The 17444-nt window shown below is 45.1% G+C and overlaps 1 protein-coding gene across 2 annotated transcripts; it reads right to left on the reverse strand.

Moving 5' to 3' along the window:
- Positions 1-1151: 1151 nt before the first annotated feature.
- On the reverse strand, positions 1152-16814 carry LOC124014512 (microfibrillar-associated protein 3-like). 2 transcript variants are annotated; one of them, XM_046329601.1, is made up of 4 exons: positions 16615-16814; positions 15387-15813; positions 3153-3448; positions 1152-2975 (listed from the first exon to the last, which is right to left on the reverse strand). In XM_046329601.1, the coding sequence occupies exons 2-4, from the start codon at positions 15658-15660 to the stop codon at positions 2319-2321; spliced, it is 1227 nt and encodes a 408-aa protein (XP_046185557.1). In that variant the 5' UTR covers positions 15661-15813; positions 16615-16814; the 3' UTR covers positions 1152-2318. The 2 variants fall into 2 exon arrangements, with proteins under 2 accessions (XP_046185557.1, XP_046185558.1); XM_046329602.1 differs by having other exon boundaries at positions 16632-16813.
- Between the last annotated feature and the right edge of the window lie 630 nt (positions 16815-17444).

The following is a 17444-nucleotide window of genomic DNA, read 5'->3' on the forward strand; positions in this document are numbered from 1 at the left end:
CAATCCAACTATTTGTATGGTATTCTACTATACAGCATAACTCATGTGACACTTTTCTCAGTGAACAAGATGAATTTGGTGGTACAGTACACTAAACTCCACCTATGCAAAGTACAATAACGCTGATAGAATCCCCTCAGACCAGAAGCTGCTCTGTGGCCACGGAGGAGGAGCACTGGTGTGATGGTGTAGAGAAGCGGGAGGGGGAACACTAGTGTAGAGGAATGAGGAGGAGGAACACTGGTGTGATGGTGTAGAGAAGCGGGAGGGGGAACACTAGTGTAGAGGAATGAGGAGGAGGAACACTGGTGTGATGGTGTAGAGAAGCGGGAGGGGGAACACTAGTGTAGAGGAATGAGGAGGAGGAACACTGGGTCAAAGAGGGGAAAGAAATTCTGTACCACCCAGACTTCCAAAACAAACCAGTCTTTGTAAGCCTCTTTTCCTGTTAAGAGTTGGGAGCGGAAGAAAGACAGCTTCTAATGCCAGTCAGTTTGCTTTCAGTGCTCGCACAAAGTCAGTTTGCTTTCAGTGCTCGCACAAAGTCAGTTTGCTTTCAGTGCTCGCACAAAGTCAGTTTGCTTTCAGTGCTCGCACAAAGTCAGTTTGCTTTCAGTGCTCGCACAAAGTCAGTTTGCTTTCAGTGCTCGCACAAAGTCAGTTTCTCTCACACCGAAGTCTCCTGATACAGTACAGGGATCTGGCCTGGCTTCCCATTCACATGCAGCTCTGCATGCCTTTGTACCTGTTAGGCTCCTTTTAAAATCCACTGGGCTATTTCTATGGGAGAGCTGTGTGCAGACTTCATAGAAGCTGGCTTCTAGTGTGTGTATGTACACAATCGCCGCCTGTATGCGTCACATTACGCATGCTTAGGTTAATGCTCTGCTTCCACTGAACGCTCCTTCCGGCGAAGACTAGTGAGCTTAAAAAAGTGTTCACTTGCGTGCTACTCATCTATAATGATCGCTGTAACTATGGTTACAAAAACAAGATGGCTGCATTTTCTCATGTACATTGGGAGTGAGGCTGATTGGAGGAATGCATCAGGTGATGAAGTGTCATGGTCCTTTCAGAGAGGGAGAGAGACCTACAGTAGGAAGGCACAAAGCTTTTAATGCACGATTAAAACAAACTGGAGGAAACCATGGTAACACAGCAGATAGATTTTATTTTCACTACAAAAAAACAAACAAAAAAAAAGCCATCAAGAGCATCATTTTAAAGCAGAGCAACATCGAACCCCCCTCCCTCCCCCGACTATTAAGCAGAAGGAAAGCATTTTTAGTCCGGTTAAAGACTAACCCAAATACATCGCTTTCATTTCACGTGTAGCCTCTGTTATTAAAGCATGTACGGAAGAGGGTTGGGGTTTGAGACCCATTCAAAACTTAAACATTCAAAAAAGAAAATGGGAGGGGGGGGGGAATATTGCATACCAGGAAACATAATGGGGACCATAAAGGCTAAATGGTCAAACGTCTAGCATGTAGGAAGTTGTGCATGATCCAAACACCACGGTGGGTCATAATAACAATAATTATAACGATGTCAAATGCAAAGTTTCAGAAATGTTTCAATGAACCACTTACTAGAAAGGCTATAGTGGTCATGTGATTCATTAAAAGGATCGCAGACCAGAAGGCCTGAAACAACTAGTCTTCAATCATCCACAAAATGTTACTCATGATCCAATTATTGTCGTTAATAGATGAGTTTAATGCATTTGAACTTAACATGATACTGAAATTGCAGGTCCAGGTTGGTTGTTAACAGTGGTAGGATAAAAACCCTTTGTGGTCTGCTTAGTAACAGTGATTGCACGACGTCAGCTTGGAGCTAATTTATGAATTGACCATGAAACGGAATACTGCAACAAAATTAAAGCATAATCGTCAAGTCACTTTCCTGAAAATCGATTTTCGAAAATGCTTGAATCGAATAACAGCTCTTTTTTTCCCCTCTGCTCACTAATACGAAACAAATTAAATGGCCCTATACATTGCTTTATACTTACATATATCAAATATTGATTATCCTCTCCTCCAATACATTCAACATGTAGATTCATAAGCATGAGGGATGATACGCAATGTCTTATCAAGTAGATTTATTGTAATCCAGACTAGGTTATCATAATACAATCCAGAGACAGACCTACATACGTAGCTAGGTTCGAGTTTTAAGCTAGTTCTGTTGAAAAGTGAAATAAAATGACCTTTTCTTGACATATTCTATGTTTTTGAGGGTGGGGTTGGGAAATGCATAGGACAGGATCACTCATCCCTCCTCGGGAGCGTTTGTTTTTTCTCTCCTGTTTACACATGGCTTTCATAGATCACCTGACCAGGCTGTAGCTTAGTAGTAACCTCTGGCTCCACCTCTGCCTCCAACCCCACCTCCTCTACTGGCTCCTGCTCAGAACCCTGCTCCTCTTGCTGCTGCTCCTCCTCCTCCTCCAGGTGAAGGGGAGCCAACGGGGGAGGAGACAAGGGAGTGGGCGTGGCCTCAGCCAGAGCCGGAGCCTCCATGGGCAGCGGGGGGTGGATGGACACCTGGATGGCGATGTGCTGAGGCTGCTCGTGCAACGACGCGTCGTCGGAATCCGCTGCAGGGGATCCGGAACGCTCCCTCTCTCTCTCCCGGAGGACGGTGAAGACGTCGCCGGGCCCCACCCCGACCAGGGCCCCCTGCACCAGGGCCGCCCGGCATCCCGATGCCCCATCCAGGTGGTGCCCCTCTGGGGCCTGTCGGAGGAACGTGTGCCTCATCTCCTCAACCCCCACCACCTCCAGGATATCCTCCATGAAAGTGCGGCAGTTCATGATGAGGGGGGGCAGCGGGATGCTGCGGGCCAGCTCCTCGATGTAACGGGCAAACTCCATGGTTTTGAACTGGGTCACCTTGGCCAGCTCCAGGGTCTTGGCTGACGTGATGATGGGGATGCGCTTGGCGATCTCAAACGCCTTCTGGAGCTTTAGAGTGGAAGAGAATATGGAATATAACCTCATTGGACATTTAAATATAGGATGGAAAATATTTCACCATTCAAGAATTATTAAAAACATTACATACCCCAGTTACAAACACACACCCCAAAGGCACTATATCTGCGTACGGTCCTCACAAGTATAGTAAGACGGGACACAAACCTTCTCGGCGCCTTCTGTGCGGAAGAAGTCATTAATGGCCTTCTCGGTCTTCTTCAGGTGGCTGCTCATCATGCAGAGGCGCGTGATGTTGAGGATCATGATGATGGTGAAGGTGACGAGGCACACGACCACGTAGTAGGCCCCCAGGTCCCCGTTGTGCAGGACCACCCGCATGGTCACCGTGCAGTTGGCGCTGCCGTGCACGTTGGACGCCATGCACGTGTACTTGCCCCGGTCGGCGAACTTGATGTCGGTGATGTTGAGGATGCCGTCGTCTGTCAGCAGCCACTTGCCACCTGAGAACGAGAGAGAGAGCGCGTCGCTGAAACCAACTTTTCCATATCATGCCAGCCTCATATTTCCTACTCAGGGCCAGTAGTCCAGTCAGTTAGTAAATGGACAATTCTTGACACGAGTTATCGTAATAATCTACAGGTCGTAAAGGATAGACCTAACCAGAAAATATTATGGAACATTGCAACACAAAAAACATTTCACCATAGAAACGGGGGGCCATTTCCCTTTAAGAACTGTTTGTGGTTCCTTCACATGCATTTCCAGGTTGCAGAGACAGCAGTAGCCAGGCTAAGGGGAAGGTATCTGCTACAGTTTGTCATGACAGTCACGGGTAAGAGCTTTTTATAGCTAGAAGCCCAGGCCATCCTTTCTGCGAAGGCCTTGCATTTTACACTGCATATACAGTGGGGCAAAAAAGTATTTAGTCAGCCACCAATTGTGCAGGTTCTCCCACTTAAAAAGATGAGGCCTGTCATTTTCATCATAGCTACACCTCAACTATGACAGACAAAATGAGAAGAAAAAAAATCCAGAAAATCACATTGTAGGATTTTTTATGAATTTATTTGCAAATGGTGGAAAATAAGTATTTGGTCACCTACAAACAAGCAAGACTTCTGGCTCTCACAGACCTGTAACTTCTTTAAGAGGCTCCTCTGTCCTCCACTCTTTACCTGTATTAATGGCACCTGTTTGAACTTATCAGTATAAAAGACACTTGTGATCATTTTGACCCCACGGGGTGAGATCTTGCGTGGAGCCCCAGATCGAGGGAGATTATCAGTGGTCTTGTATGTCTTCCATTTCCTAATAATTGCTCCCACAGCTGATTTCTTCAAACCAAGCTGCTTACCTATTGCAGATTCAGTCTTTCCAGCCTGGTGCAGGTCTACACTTTTGTTTCTGGTGTCCTTTGGCAGCTCTTTGGTCTTGGCCATAGTGGAGTTTGGAGTGACTATTTGAGGTTGTGGACAGGTGTCTTTTATACTGATAACAAGTTCAAACAGGTGCCATTAATACAGGTAAAGAGTGGAGGACAGAGGAGCCTCTTAAAGAAGTAGTTACAAGTCTGTGAGAGCCAGAAATCTTGCTTGTTTGTAGGTGACCAAATACTTATTTTCCACCATAATTTGCAAATAAATTCTTTTTAAAAAATCCTACAAATGTGATATCCTGGATTTTTTTTCTCATTATGTCTGCCATAGTTGAAGTGTACCTATGATGAAAATTACAGGCCTCTCATCTTTTTAAGTGGGAGAACTTGCACAATTGGTGGCTGACTAAATACTTTTATGCCCCACTGTATAGACTGGATTGGTAATTCCCATTTATGTCAACATACCCCCCCCGTTCTGATCATTCCATTTCTATTCTTCCACTGTATGCCTAGTTCTGATCATACTGTTTCTATTCTTCCACTGTATGCCTAGTTCTGATCATTCTATTTCTATTCTTCCACTGTATGCCTAGTTCTGATCACTGTTTCTATTCTTCCACTGTATGCCTAGTTCTGATCATTCTATTCTCCCACTGTATGCCTAGTTCTGATCATTCTATTTCTATTCTTCCACTGTATGCCTAGTTCTGATCATTCTATTTCTATTCTTCCACTGTATGCCTAGTTCTGATCATTCTATTTCTATTCTTCCACTGTAGGCCTAGTTCTGATCATTCTATTTCTATTCTTCCACTGTATGCCTAGTTCTGATCATACTGTTTCTATTCTTCCACTGTATGCCTAGTTCTGACCATACCGTTTCTATTCTTCCACTGTATGCCTAGTTCTGATCATACCGTTTCTATTCTTCCACTGTATGCCTAGTTCTGATCATACCGTTTCTATTCTTCCACTGTATGCCTAGTTCTGATCATTCCGTTTCTATTCTTCCACTGTAGGCCTAGTTCTGATCATTCCGTTTCTATTCTTCCACTGTAGGCCTAGTTCTGATCATTCCGTTTCTATTCTTCCACTGTAGGCCTAGTTCTGATCATTCCGTTTCTATTCTTCCACTGTAGGCCTAGTTCTGATCATTCCGTTTCTATTCTTCCACTGTAGGCCTAGTTCTGATCATTCCATTTCTATTCTTCCACTGTAGGCCTAGTTCTGATCATTCCATTTCTATTCTTCCACTGTAGGCCTAGTTCTGATCATTCCATTTCTATTCTTCCACTGTAGGCCTAGTTCTGATCATTCCATTTCTATTCTTCCACTGTAGGCCTAGTTCTGATCATTCCATTTCTATTCTTCCACTGTAGGCCTAGTTCTGATCATTCCATTTCTATTCTTCCACTGTAGGCCTAGTTCTGATCATTCCATTTCTATTCTTCCACTGTAGGCCTAATTCTGGGGCCAGAAACCACTCTATAGCTCCCTCACCTTACCTCTGGAATCAGGCTAGACCTTGGCGGATTTAGGTATGGGCGACATGGGGTGCCCGCACAATGTTGTTGTTGTAAGGGTGATATTCGCGTGGTCGGTTTTCTATCACTCTTTTGCACGTCACATCAATGATATCATGTCACCTTGTGGGTCAGTTAAACTTGTCGGAGTGGGCAGCCCCGATTCTAGTTTGTGAGCTAGGCAGGCTACTGCCTGGGGAGGTCTCCCTCTCAGAAGTATGCGATGGGGCGGGGTAGGTTGACCTCAGGTCTCCCCACTGGAAACCAGAGGTAGGGGGAGCGGGGGAATCAAATAGTGCACCTCTAACTTTGTACAGTACTAATGCAATTAGTAAAATCAGTCACACTACGAAATGCTACCAAATAAACCACAATTCATTCATAACACTGTGGCTATATAGTTTCACAGACATATTGTTGCATTCTTTTTCTGGTTTGTGCAAAATCGTTAAGAATAATATAAAACCAGTCTGCACACCACCAAGGTGAATCGGTTTAGTCCTGACTCTTGGTTGACATTGTTGGGGGATGGGTAATGTAGTCCTGACTCTTGGTTGACAGTGTTGGGGGATGGGTAATGTAGTCCTGACTCTTGGTTGACAGTGTTGGGGGATGGGTAATGTAGTCCTGACTCTTGGTTGACAGTGTTGGGGGATGGGTAATGTAGTCCTGACTCTTGGTTGACAGTGTTGGGGGATGGGTAATGTAGTCCTGACTCTTGGTTGACAGTGTTGGGGGATTGGTAATGTAGTCCTGACTCTTGGTTGACAGTGTTGGGGGATGGGTAATGTATTGATGCTCCAGTGCCAAATCAACACAAATGGATAAGGTCTAAGCCATCAGGTACCAAGTTTAGGAAAAAGAGGAAAGAGAAACACACAAAAGATAAAAGGTATGCAGCCATGTCATCTCTTTATGAGTATATTATTAAGCATGTAATGAAATAGGCTAGCCTAACACTTGTTAGCCTGTTGCTTGCTATGCTATTACACCTAGGGCGACAATATTCCATTTTCTGACCAACTAGCTTACATAACATTGGATATCATTTCACAGTTTCATCATGATAATGTGTGTAGCCTGCTGCAAAATGACTACAACTTAACTAGCACATCATTGATTTGGTTAACTTTCATTGAGGTGACATAAAGGTTATCTGTGATTGTATTGACTAGGCCCTCAGCTCAGTTAGGGACATTTCCAATGCTGTGGGCTGACTTAAAATCACATCTAATTTTATTTGTCACATACACATGGTGAGCAGATGTTAATGCGAGTGTAGCGAAATGCTTGTGCTTCTAGTTCCGACAATGCAGTAATAACCAACGAGTAATCTTAACAATTCCACAACTACTACCTTATACACAAGGGATAAAGAATATGTACATAAAGATATATGAAAGAGTGATCGTACAGAACGGCATAGGCAAGATGCAGTAGAAGATATCGAGTACAGTATATACATGTGAGAATTGTAGGGTATGTAAACATAAAAATGGCATAGTTTAAAGTGGCTATTGATGCATGTATTACATAAAGATGGCAAGATGAAGTAGATGGTATACAGTACATTATATACATATACGAGATGAGTAATGTAGGGTATGTAAACATTATATTAAGTGGCATTGTTTAAAGTGGCTAGTGATACATTTTTTACATCAATTTCCATTATTAAAGTGAGCTGGTGTTGAGTCAGTATGTTGGCAGCAGCCACACAATGTTAGTGGTGGCTGTTTAACCAGTTAAGACTAGGGCTGAATACTGCCCCCTTTGGAGAAAGTGCGTGCCCATAGTAAACTGAAAATATTTAGAAAACACTCTAAAGTTTCTAAAACCGTTTAAATTATGTCTGTATGTAAAGCAGAACTCTCAGGGCAGCCTTTCTCTCAAACGCTCTCTTGTGAAGAGAAAAGTTGGGTCAACTTTGACGTCATCGCCCCCACCCAGGCAGCTACCGATCTGGGAACAGTATGTATTTGTTCAGCGCGATGCCTGCTTTCAAATGGCGCATTCATTTACATTTACATTTAAGTCATTTAGCAGACGCTCTTATCCAGAGCGACTTACAAATTCATTGTGAGAATCCCACGAGCCGTCGTTTGGCGGGCGAAAACGCTCGTGTCAATCTCAAATTACATGCACTCTATTGCGCGCGGCCGATTTGGGGAACGTTCTTTTCCATGATCCAGCAATTGAAGCCGGTTTGTCTGTTCGCGCTGTTTATTGTTTTACATGTTAAAAACATCAAAGCTCGATTCTGCACATAGTTTGACCAGTTTAGTCGACATATAATATGTAAATTGGAAGTTTTGATGCGCAAGAGTGCTGGACCAGAAGTCATTTTGGATGCATTTCAGCTGAAGCTGTTAGCATATGCTAATACAGAGACACACAACGTGAAACCTACGTCTTCTGATCGAAGAACATCAAAGGTAAGGGAATATTTATGTGGTTATTTTGGGTTTCTGTGGACTCCAAACGTAGAGGAGACATATTGCTAATATCTGAGCGCCGTCTCATTGTATAGCCCAGTGAACGATTTCTGTAACGTTAAAAATAAATTTAATACAGCGGTTGCATTAAGAAGAAGTGTATCTTTGTCACTATATGTAGGAAATGTATATTTAGTCATGTTTATTGCTTGTTATCTGACGTTATCTGTCGGAGCCATCATTTCTCCGGACATTTGAGTAGCATTTTTTGAAATGTCGTCATTGTAAACCGAGATTTATGGATATAAATGGCATATTATTGAAAACAAATTAAATGTACTGTGTAACATGTAATATTACTGTCATCTGATGAAGATTTTCAAAAGGTTAGTGAATTATTTATTTTTTAATCCTACTTTTAAATTTTATATTTTCTGGGACAAAATGGCTGCCGCTTGTCTTTTGTTTCGGTGGTGATCTAATATAAATATGTGCTATGTTTTCGCCGTAAAACATTTTAGAAATCTGACTTGCTGTGTAGATGAACAAGGTGTTTATCTTTCATTTGAGCTATTGGACTTGTTAATGTGTGGAGGTTAAATATTTCTACGAATATTTTTTTGCATTTTGCATTATGGTAATGAGCTTGAGCCGTAGTCACGATCCCGGATCCGGGATGGGTCGCCGCAAGAAGTTGATGGCCTTGAGATAAAGCTGTTTTTCAGTCTCTCGGTCCCTGCTTTGATGCACCTGTACTGACCTCGCCTTCTGGATGATAGCGGGGTGAACAGGCAGTGGCTCGGGTGGTTGTTGTCCTTGATGACCTTTATGACCTTCCTGTGACATTGAGTGGTGTAGGTGTCCTGGAGGGCAGGTAGTTTGCCCCCGGTGATGCGTTGTGCAGACCTTCTGGAAAGCCTTATGGTTGTGGGCGGAGCAGTTGCCGTTCCAGGCGGTGATACATCCCGACAGGATGCTCTCGATTGTGCATCTGTAGAAGTTTGTGAGTGCTTTTGGTGACAAGCCGAATTTCTTCAGCCTCCTGAGGTTGAAGAGGCGCTGCTACGCCTTCTTCACAACGCTGTCTGTGTCGGTGGACCAATTAAGTTTGTCCATGATGTGTACGCCGAGGAACTTAAAACTTACTACCCTCTCCACTGCGGTCCCGTCGATGTGGATAGGGGGGGTGCTCCCTCTGCTGTTTCCTGAAGCCTACGATCATCTCCTTTGTTTTGTTGACATGAGTGGGAGGTTATTTTCCTGACACCACACTCAGAGGGCCCTCACCTCCTCCCTGTAGGCAGTCTCGTTGTTGTTGGTAATCAAGCCTACCACTAGTGTCGTCCGCAAACTTGATGATTGAGTTGGGAGGCGTGCATGGCCACGCAGTCGTGGGTGAACAGGGAGTACAGGAGAGGGCTCAGAACGCACCCTTGTGGAGCCCCAGTGTTGAGGATCAGCGGGGTGGAGATGTTGTTACCTACCCTCACCACCTGGGGGGCGGCCCGTCAGGAAGTCCAGTACCCAGTTGCACAGGGCGGGGTCGAGACCCAGGGTCTCAGTCTTGATGACGAGTTGAGGGTACTATGGTCTTAAAATGTGGAGCTGTAGTCGATGAACAGCATTCTCACATAGGTATTCCTCTTGTCCAGATCCGTTAGGGCAGTGTAGAGTGTGGTTGCGATTGCGTCGTCTGTGTACCTATTGGGGCGGTAAGCAAATTGTAGTGGGTCTAGGGTGTCAGGTAGGGTGGAGGTGATATGGTCCTTGACTAGTCTCTCAAAGCACTTCATGATGATGGAAGTGAGTGCTACGGGCGGTAGTCGTTTAGCTCAGTTACCTTAGCTTTCTTGGGAACAGGAATAATGGCCCTCTTGAAGCATGTGGGAACAGCAGACTGGGATAAGGATTGATTGAATATGTCTGTAAACACACCAGCCAGCTGGTCTGAGTAATGCTCTGAGGACGCGGCTGGGGATGCCGTCTGGGCCTGCAGCCTTGCTAGGGTTAACATGTTTAAATGTCCACAGGTGGGGGTTGTGCTTACAGCCCAACACCGTGCAGGACGTTTGGCATTTGCCAGAGAACACCAAGATTGGCAAATTTGCCACTGGCGCCCTGTGCTCTTCACAGATGAAAGCAGGTTCACACTGAGCACATGTGACAGACGTGACAGAGTCTGGAGACGCCGTGGAGAACATTCTGCTGCCTGCAACATCCTCCAGCATGACCGGTTTGGCGGTGGGTCAGTCATGGTGTGGGGTGGCATTTCTTTGGGGGGAGGCCGCACAGCCCTCCTTGTGCTCGCCAGAGGAAGCCTGACTGCCATTAGGTACCGAGATGAGATCCTCAGACCCCTTGTGAGACCATATGCTGGTGCGGTTGGCCCTGGGTTCCTCCTAATGCAAGACAATGCTAGACCTCATATGGCTGGAGTGTGTCAGCAGTTCCTGCAAGAGGAAGGACTCAATGCGAGCTCACAGAACAGGGCTCCGGAAGGCCGAGCGGAAATGGAGGAAAACTCGCCTCCCTGCGGACCTGGCATCCTTTCACTCCCTCCTCTCTACATTTTCCTCCTCTGTCTCTGCTGCTAAAGCCACTTTCTACCACTCTAAATTCCAAGCATCTGCCTCTAACCCTAGGAAGCTCTTTGCCACATTCTCCTCCCTCCTGAATTCTCCTCCCCCTCCCCCCCCTCCTCCCTCTCTGCAGATGACTTCGTCAACCATTTTGAAAAGAAGATCGACGACATCCGATCCTCGTTTGCTAAGTCAAACAACACCGCTGGTTCTGCTCACACTGCCCTACCCTGTGCTCTGACCTCTTTCTCCCTCTCTCTCCAGATGAAATCTCGCGTCTTGTGACGGCCGGCCGCCCAACAACCTGCCCGCTCGACCCTATCCCCTCCTCTCTTCTCCAGACCATTTCCGGAGACCTTCTCCCTTACCTCACCTCGCTCATCAACTTATCCCTGACCGCTGGCTACGTCCCTTCCGTCTTCAAGAGAGCGAGAGTTGCACCCCTTCTGAAAAAACCTACACTCGATCCCTCCGATGTCAACAACTACAGACCAGTATCCCTTCTTTCTTTTCTCTCAAAAACTCTTGAACGTGCCGTCCTTGGTCAGCTCTCCCGCTATCTCTCTCAGAATGACCTTCTTGATCCAAATCAGTCAGGTTTCAAGACTAGTCATTCAACTGAGACTGCTCTTCTCTGTATCACGGAGGCGCTCCGCACCGCTAAAGCTAACTCTCTCTCCTCTGCTCTCATCCTTCTAGACCTATCGGCTGCCTTCGATACTGTGAACCATCAGATCCTCCTCTCCACCCTCTCCGAGTTGGGCATCTCCGGCGCGGCCCATGCTTGGATTGCGTCCTACCTGACAGGTCGCTCCTACCAGGTGGCGTGGCGAGAATCTGTCTCCTCACCACGCGATCTCACCACTGGTGTCCCCCAGGGCTCTGTTCTAGGCCCTCTCCTATTCTCGCTATACACCAAGTCACTTGGCTCTGTCATAACCTCACATGGTCTCTCCTATCATTGCTATGCAGACGACACACAATTAATCTTCTCCTTTCCCCCTTCTGATGACCAGGTGGCGAATCGCATCTCTGCATGTCTGGCAGACATATCAGTGTGGATGACGGATCACCACCTCAAGCTGAACTTCGGCAAGACGGAGCTGCTCTTCCTCCCGGGGAAGGACTGCCCGTTCCATGATCTCGCCATCACGGTTGACAACTCCATTGTGTCCTCCTCCCAGAGCGCTAAGAACCTTGGCGTGATCCTGGACAACAAACTGTCGTTCTCAACTAACATCAAGGCGGTGGCCCGTTCCTGTAGGTTCATGCTCTACAACATCCGCAGAGTACGACCCTGCCTCACACAGGAAGCGGCGCAGGTCCTAATCCAGGCACTTGTCATCTCCCGTCTGGATTACTGCAACTCGCTGTTGGCTGGGCTCCCTGCCTGTGCCATTAAACCCCTACAACTCATCCAGAACGCCGCAGCCCGTCTAGTGTTCAACCTTCCCAAGTTCTCTCACGTCACCCCGCTCCTCCGCTCTCTCCACTGGCTTCCAGTTGAAGCTCGCATCCGCTACAAGACCATGGTGCTTGCCTACGGAGCTGTGAGGGGAACGGCACCTCAGTACCTCCAGGCTCTGATCAGGCCCTACACCCAAATAAGGGCACTGCGTTCATCCACCTCTGGCCTGCTCGCCTCCCTACCACTGAGGAAGTACAGTTCCCGCTCAGCTCAGTCAAAACTGTTCGCTGCTCTGGCTCCCCAATGGTGGAACAAACTCCCTCACGACGCCAGGACAGCGGAGTCAATCACCACCTTCCGGAGACACCTGAAACCCCACCTCTTTAAGGAATACCTAGGATAGGATAAAGTAATCCTTCTCACCCCCCCCCCCTTAAAATATTTAGATGCACTATTGTAAAGTGGTTGTTCCACTGGATGTCATAAGGTGAATGCACCAATTTGTAAGTCGCTCTGGATAAGAGCGTCTGCTAAATGACTTAAATGTAAATGTAAATGAAGGCATTGATGCTATGGATTGGCCCGCCCGTTCCCCAGACCTGAATCCAATTGAGCACATCTGGGATATCATGTCTCGCTCCATCCACCAACAGACTGTCCAGGAGTTGGCGGATGCTTTAGTCCAGGTCTGGGAGGAGATCCCTCAGGAAACCATCCGCCAGCTCATCAGGAGCATGCCCAGGCGTTGTAGGGAGGTCATACAGGCACGTGGAGGCCACACACACACTACTGAGCCTCATTTTGACTTGTTTTAAGGACATTACATCAAAGTTGGATCAGCCCGTAGTGTGGTTTTCCAATTTAATTTTGAGTGTGACTCCAAATCCAGACCTCCATGGGTTGATACATTTGATTTCAATTGATAATTTGTGTGTGATTTTGTTGTCAGCACATTCAACTATGTAAAGAAAAAAGTATTTAATAAGAATATTTCATTCATTCAGATCTAGGATGTGTTATTTTAGTGTTCCCTTTATTTTTTTGAGCAGTGTATTTAGTCTTTTGGGGTGTCTTATGCCTAGAATTAGCAATGGCGATTGTATTGTTAATTTGGTTCCGATTCTGAAAGTGTGATAAATTGTGCATATTGACAAGCCATACAAGCTACAACCACCACTGAGGCTACTAATGGACTAACTGCATGCCTTGTTGTTTTTGGCACAGAGCTCAATTCATTCAATATTTCAAGCAATCTTGGCCTATAAAATACATGCTCAATCAATTAACTGTAACAAACTGCAATTCATTAATCCATTGTGGTTTTCATTTTGAGTCATAATATGATTCCTATTGAATCGATATTATTTCTTCCTGCAGGACTGTCCTTGAGGCCGCAATCCAGGAACCAGCTACTTTGCACTTGAAATCCATGTTTTATCCTGAAACCCCCTGCAGTGGACCAGAGTTTATGACCTTCCTCTAATTACTGATATTATTTTCTTGAAGAGTTTGAGCTGAACGAATAGGCGGGCAGAGAGGTGCCACTAACTTGTTTATTCCATGGCTGGGTCCCAAATGGCAGTGCACTACATCTGATCAGGGCCCAAAGGGGCTCTGGTCAAAAGTAGTGGGTCCTGATCAAAAGTAGTGCACAAAATAGGGAGCCATTTGGGACACCGCCCATTTGTTAAATATTTAAATAGAGGGTGGGGCTGAGGGACAATGGAATCCGTCTGGAAAAATACCACATGGTGCTTGTTGGTTAACAACAGGGAAACAAACAAGTAGTCATGTAAATGTGAAACCACAAGCAAGTAGCCAGCCAAACATTAAATCATGTTACAACATCTGTTGACTATTGAAAATTGGTTCTTCTTTGTCTACTACTACATTGATGTGTGAACTGCTCACTAAACTAATCTTGGTATATCCAATGTATTAAGAAGCTCCGTTGTATCGGGGCAAAATAAATGTCATCCAGGCTATATTTCACCATGGGTCTACATTGGCCACTAATTCTCCTATCATCGCATGAAGTGTCATCTACCATTACAACAACTACATAGGTATGTTATTAGACTGTGGCTGGATGGATGATTTCATGTTCCTCCATATTTTGAAAGCTCATCCTGAGTGGGTTGCTGACACACACACACCACCACACACACACACACACACACAGACAGAGAGAGAGACAGAAACCGATTCTAGAGCCTGAATAGTGTTGGGCTTGAGACGGAGAATGAATAGCGCAGTGCACACACACACACACACACTTAATCCATCAATCCTCCAGCCGGTCTGTTGTGTCTCTAGAAAACCTGAATGGGTACAGGAAATGTATTCAGACACCGGACATACATTTCAATGAGAAGGACTTCTAAATGTATACCCCCGTGTAAAGTGTTCCCAGGCTCACTTTGACGCGTGTGTGGAATCAAGAGCTAACAAACAGCGGCAAAAGCCGTGAAAGCAAAAGGAAAGTCATGTTCAACAGGGAAGAAGCGACTCCTATTCATGGGTTGCACATTGCGTCACAATATTGTTTCGAACAAAGTATCAAGTATCTACAGACAGCCTAAGTAGTGGCCGTGACCACCGATCTGCACCCATATAGGCTAGAGTAGATAGACTACAACTGAATGAGAGAACCACGACGACAACATCATATTAAAAAGCCATTACCATGTAATGTATCAAGTATCTACAGTTAAGCAGTGGCCGTGACTTTTGAACTCCAACGTTTTGGAAAAAGAGCCAACTGGCCAGCTTGTTTGATTTGTTGTCATAATAATCATGACATTGATGAATGATTGTTATCACCCCCCCCCCCCCCCCATCTACAGGGTTGGCATTGCATCATCACTACAATAATCCCCTTCATAGGCATAATAGTCTGTCATAATGGCACTAGTAAAGTGTTACCTTCCTATCGCCCCCTCTTTCTGTCCCTCTCTTTCCCTGTCCCTCCCTCTGTTGTCCACAGTTGGACTTAAAATAGCCTTTAGCCTGACAGTTCAAGTTGGTTTGAGAAAAAATGTCTGTGGAACAGCTGCTGATTGTGAGGCCAGAGCAACATCAGGGCATTCTTTATAATTATACAAACTTGACTTACTTGTCTCGGTGTCTAGCAGGTCTCCGTGCGAGTTGAACCACTGTACAGTCGGGTCAGGGTCTCCAGTGACGTTGCAATCAATCAGCGCGCAGTTGCCCTCACGGGCGATAATCTGCTTTACTTTCGAGAACAGGAGGGGGACAAATCCACCATCTGCCACCGTACCGTTTTCCGTGCTGTTTCCATCTGAAACCGCCGATAAGGCCGCGGTGGCGTGGAGGCTAATAACGGCCAGTAGAAAGAAGCCTAAAGCGTAGCTGCTTGCCCGATGCATTTTTTTGTCTTCCTGACGGTCGCCTTCACCAGATAAGAGTTTGTCATGCCACTCGCATCTTTATGCTCAATATACTGACAATATACTGACAATCTCCTGGTGGTGGTAATGAATGGCTATTTGGTATTCTGCTCCGAATCCTGAACCATTCCACTGAAAAGAGAAAAGACAAAGCAACCATGAACATTGTGAACAGTCCGTTGGTTTATTAAACATCATTTTGGTTCAGCAGAGAGATCACCTATTAAGAACAGGGCCCAATGTATTTAACATTTCTGGTTTATAATTAACCCCCTCGAGCAAATAGTCGATGACTCTGACAACAACAAAAAAACACACAAAAACAGGGTTTGACTACCAAGCGAACAATGTGACATTGACATTGTTGTTGCAGCAGACTATACTAGTGCTGCTGGAACAGTGCATTTTGTTACAACATAACTAGAGCTGCAATGTAACTTAACAGACATGACATGCCTGTATTTTTATTAGGCCCTAGCTACGTTAGTAGTATTGTTGTCTAAAATCAGTTACGAGTTTGATAACAATATTACATCAATAGAAGTATTGATAAGTACCACTGCTAGTTAGTTGACATTTTACATGCAACATAGTAGCTAACCTAGTTAGCTAACAAGTCTAGCTATTTGGGATGTTTTTGCACACTAGCAGCTAACGCAACTGGAGGCAAAATCGCGGGGTTTAGCTATAAAACTAACGCTAACGGGTTGTAAAACTAGCTAGCTTATCTGATATAATTTATAGACGACACTATATAAACGGTGAAGTAGCTCACATAATATAGTTAACTCCATGTAAGGTTGGCTAATAGAGAGGGAAAAAAACTAAGATTAGTCCACTAATGTAAGCAATCATAGCTCGCTCGCTAGTTCACTCGCAATAACCTTATCTTGCCGAATAACGTTTTCCAATAACATCTGATAGCATACTTACAATTTCATTTAACTTACAGGCGTTCAATCGTAAAGAAGGAGAGATCACAGTGTGTCTTTCGGCCTTTGCTGCATTCCGCTATGTCTTCGACGTCCTCATCGCTCTTCGGTTCTCTCTTGCTCAGCTGGCCGCGTGACACAACATTCGGGTCGTTGCAGCATTCGGCTTCCCTAGAATCCCTACCCGAGTCAAATTACCAACAGGCAGCAAGAAAAAACTAGGTCAGTCATTGGCCACGCAACAACTTTATTATGTGATCGTATTAAAATGGATCCACATGCCCAAAGAAACATGATTGGATTAACTAGAATAGTACAGTACAGTATCCTACGTGAATGTGTCATCAGTGGAATTAGATGTAGATAGAAATGTAGGCCATATTTCACCCCCCCCCCAAAAAAATGCAATCAATGAAAACATCACTTATTGTTCCAAAAAACGATTTTACATGAATGAAGTCCATTCATGCACCGGGCTGTATAGACTATTTTTAGGACATTCTGCTTTGTCTGCCCTTTCTATTGAGTCTTAGACTACAGTTCTTCAAGCACTTAACAGAGGCCAGTGTCTCACTCTGTCTCAGATCCAGGCCGTTTGCCATCATCAACCACTGCATTGTTCCAATCTGACAGACAGAACTACAGCACTTAAGACTCATGAAGAACCCCAAATGCCAGGGCACTTAATTTTGTGGTGGTTCTATTGAATCCTTTGACTTCACTTTGTATATAAAAATGACCGATGAGATGAGTAATTAATCAGAAAATAACTAGTTTACAAACATTACATCAAGACAATTAGTAACTACTCCACTCGTTCTCCACACTCTC

Source organism: Oncorhynchus gorbuscha, linkage group LG25 (genome assembly GCF_021184085.1).
Source record: "Oncorhynchus gorbuscha isolate QuinsamMale2020 ecotype Even-year linkage group LG25, OgorEven_v1.0, whole genome shotgun sequence".
In the NCBI taxonomy this organism is placed as follows: Eukaryota; Metazoa; Chordata; class Actinopteri; order Salmoniformes; family Salmonidae; genus Oncorhynchus; species Oncorhynchus gorbuscha.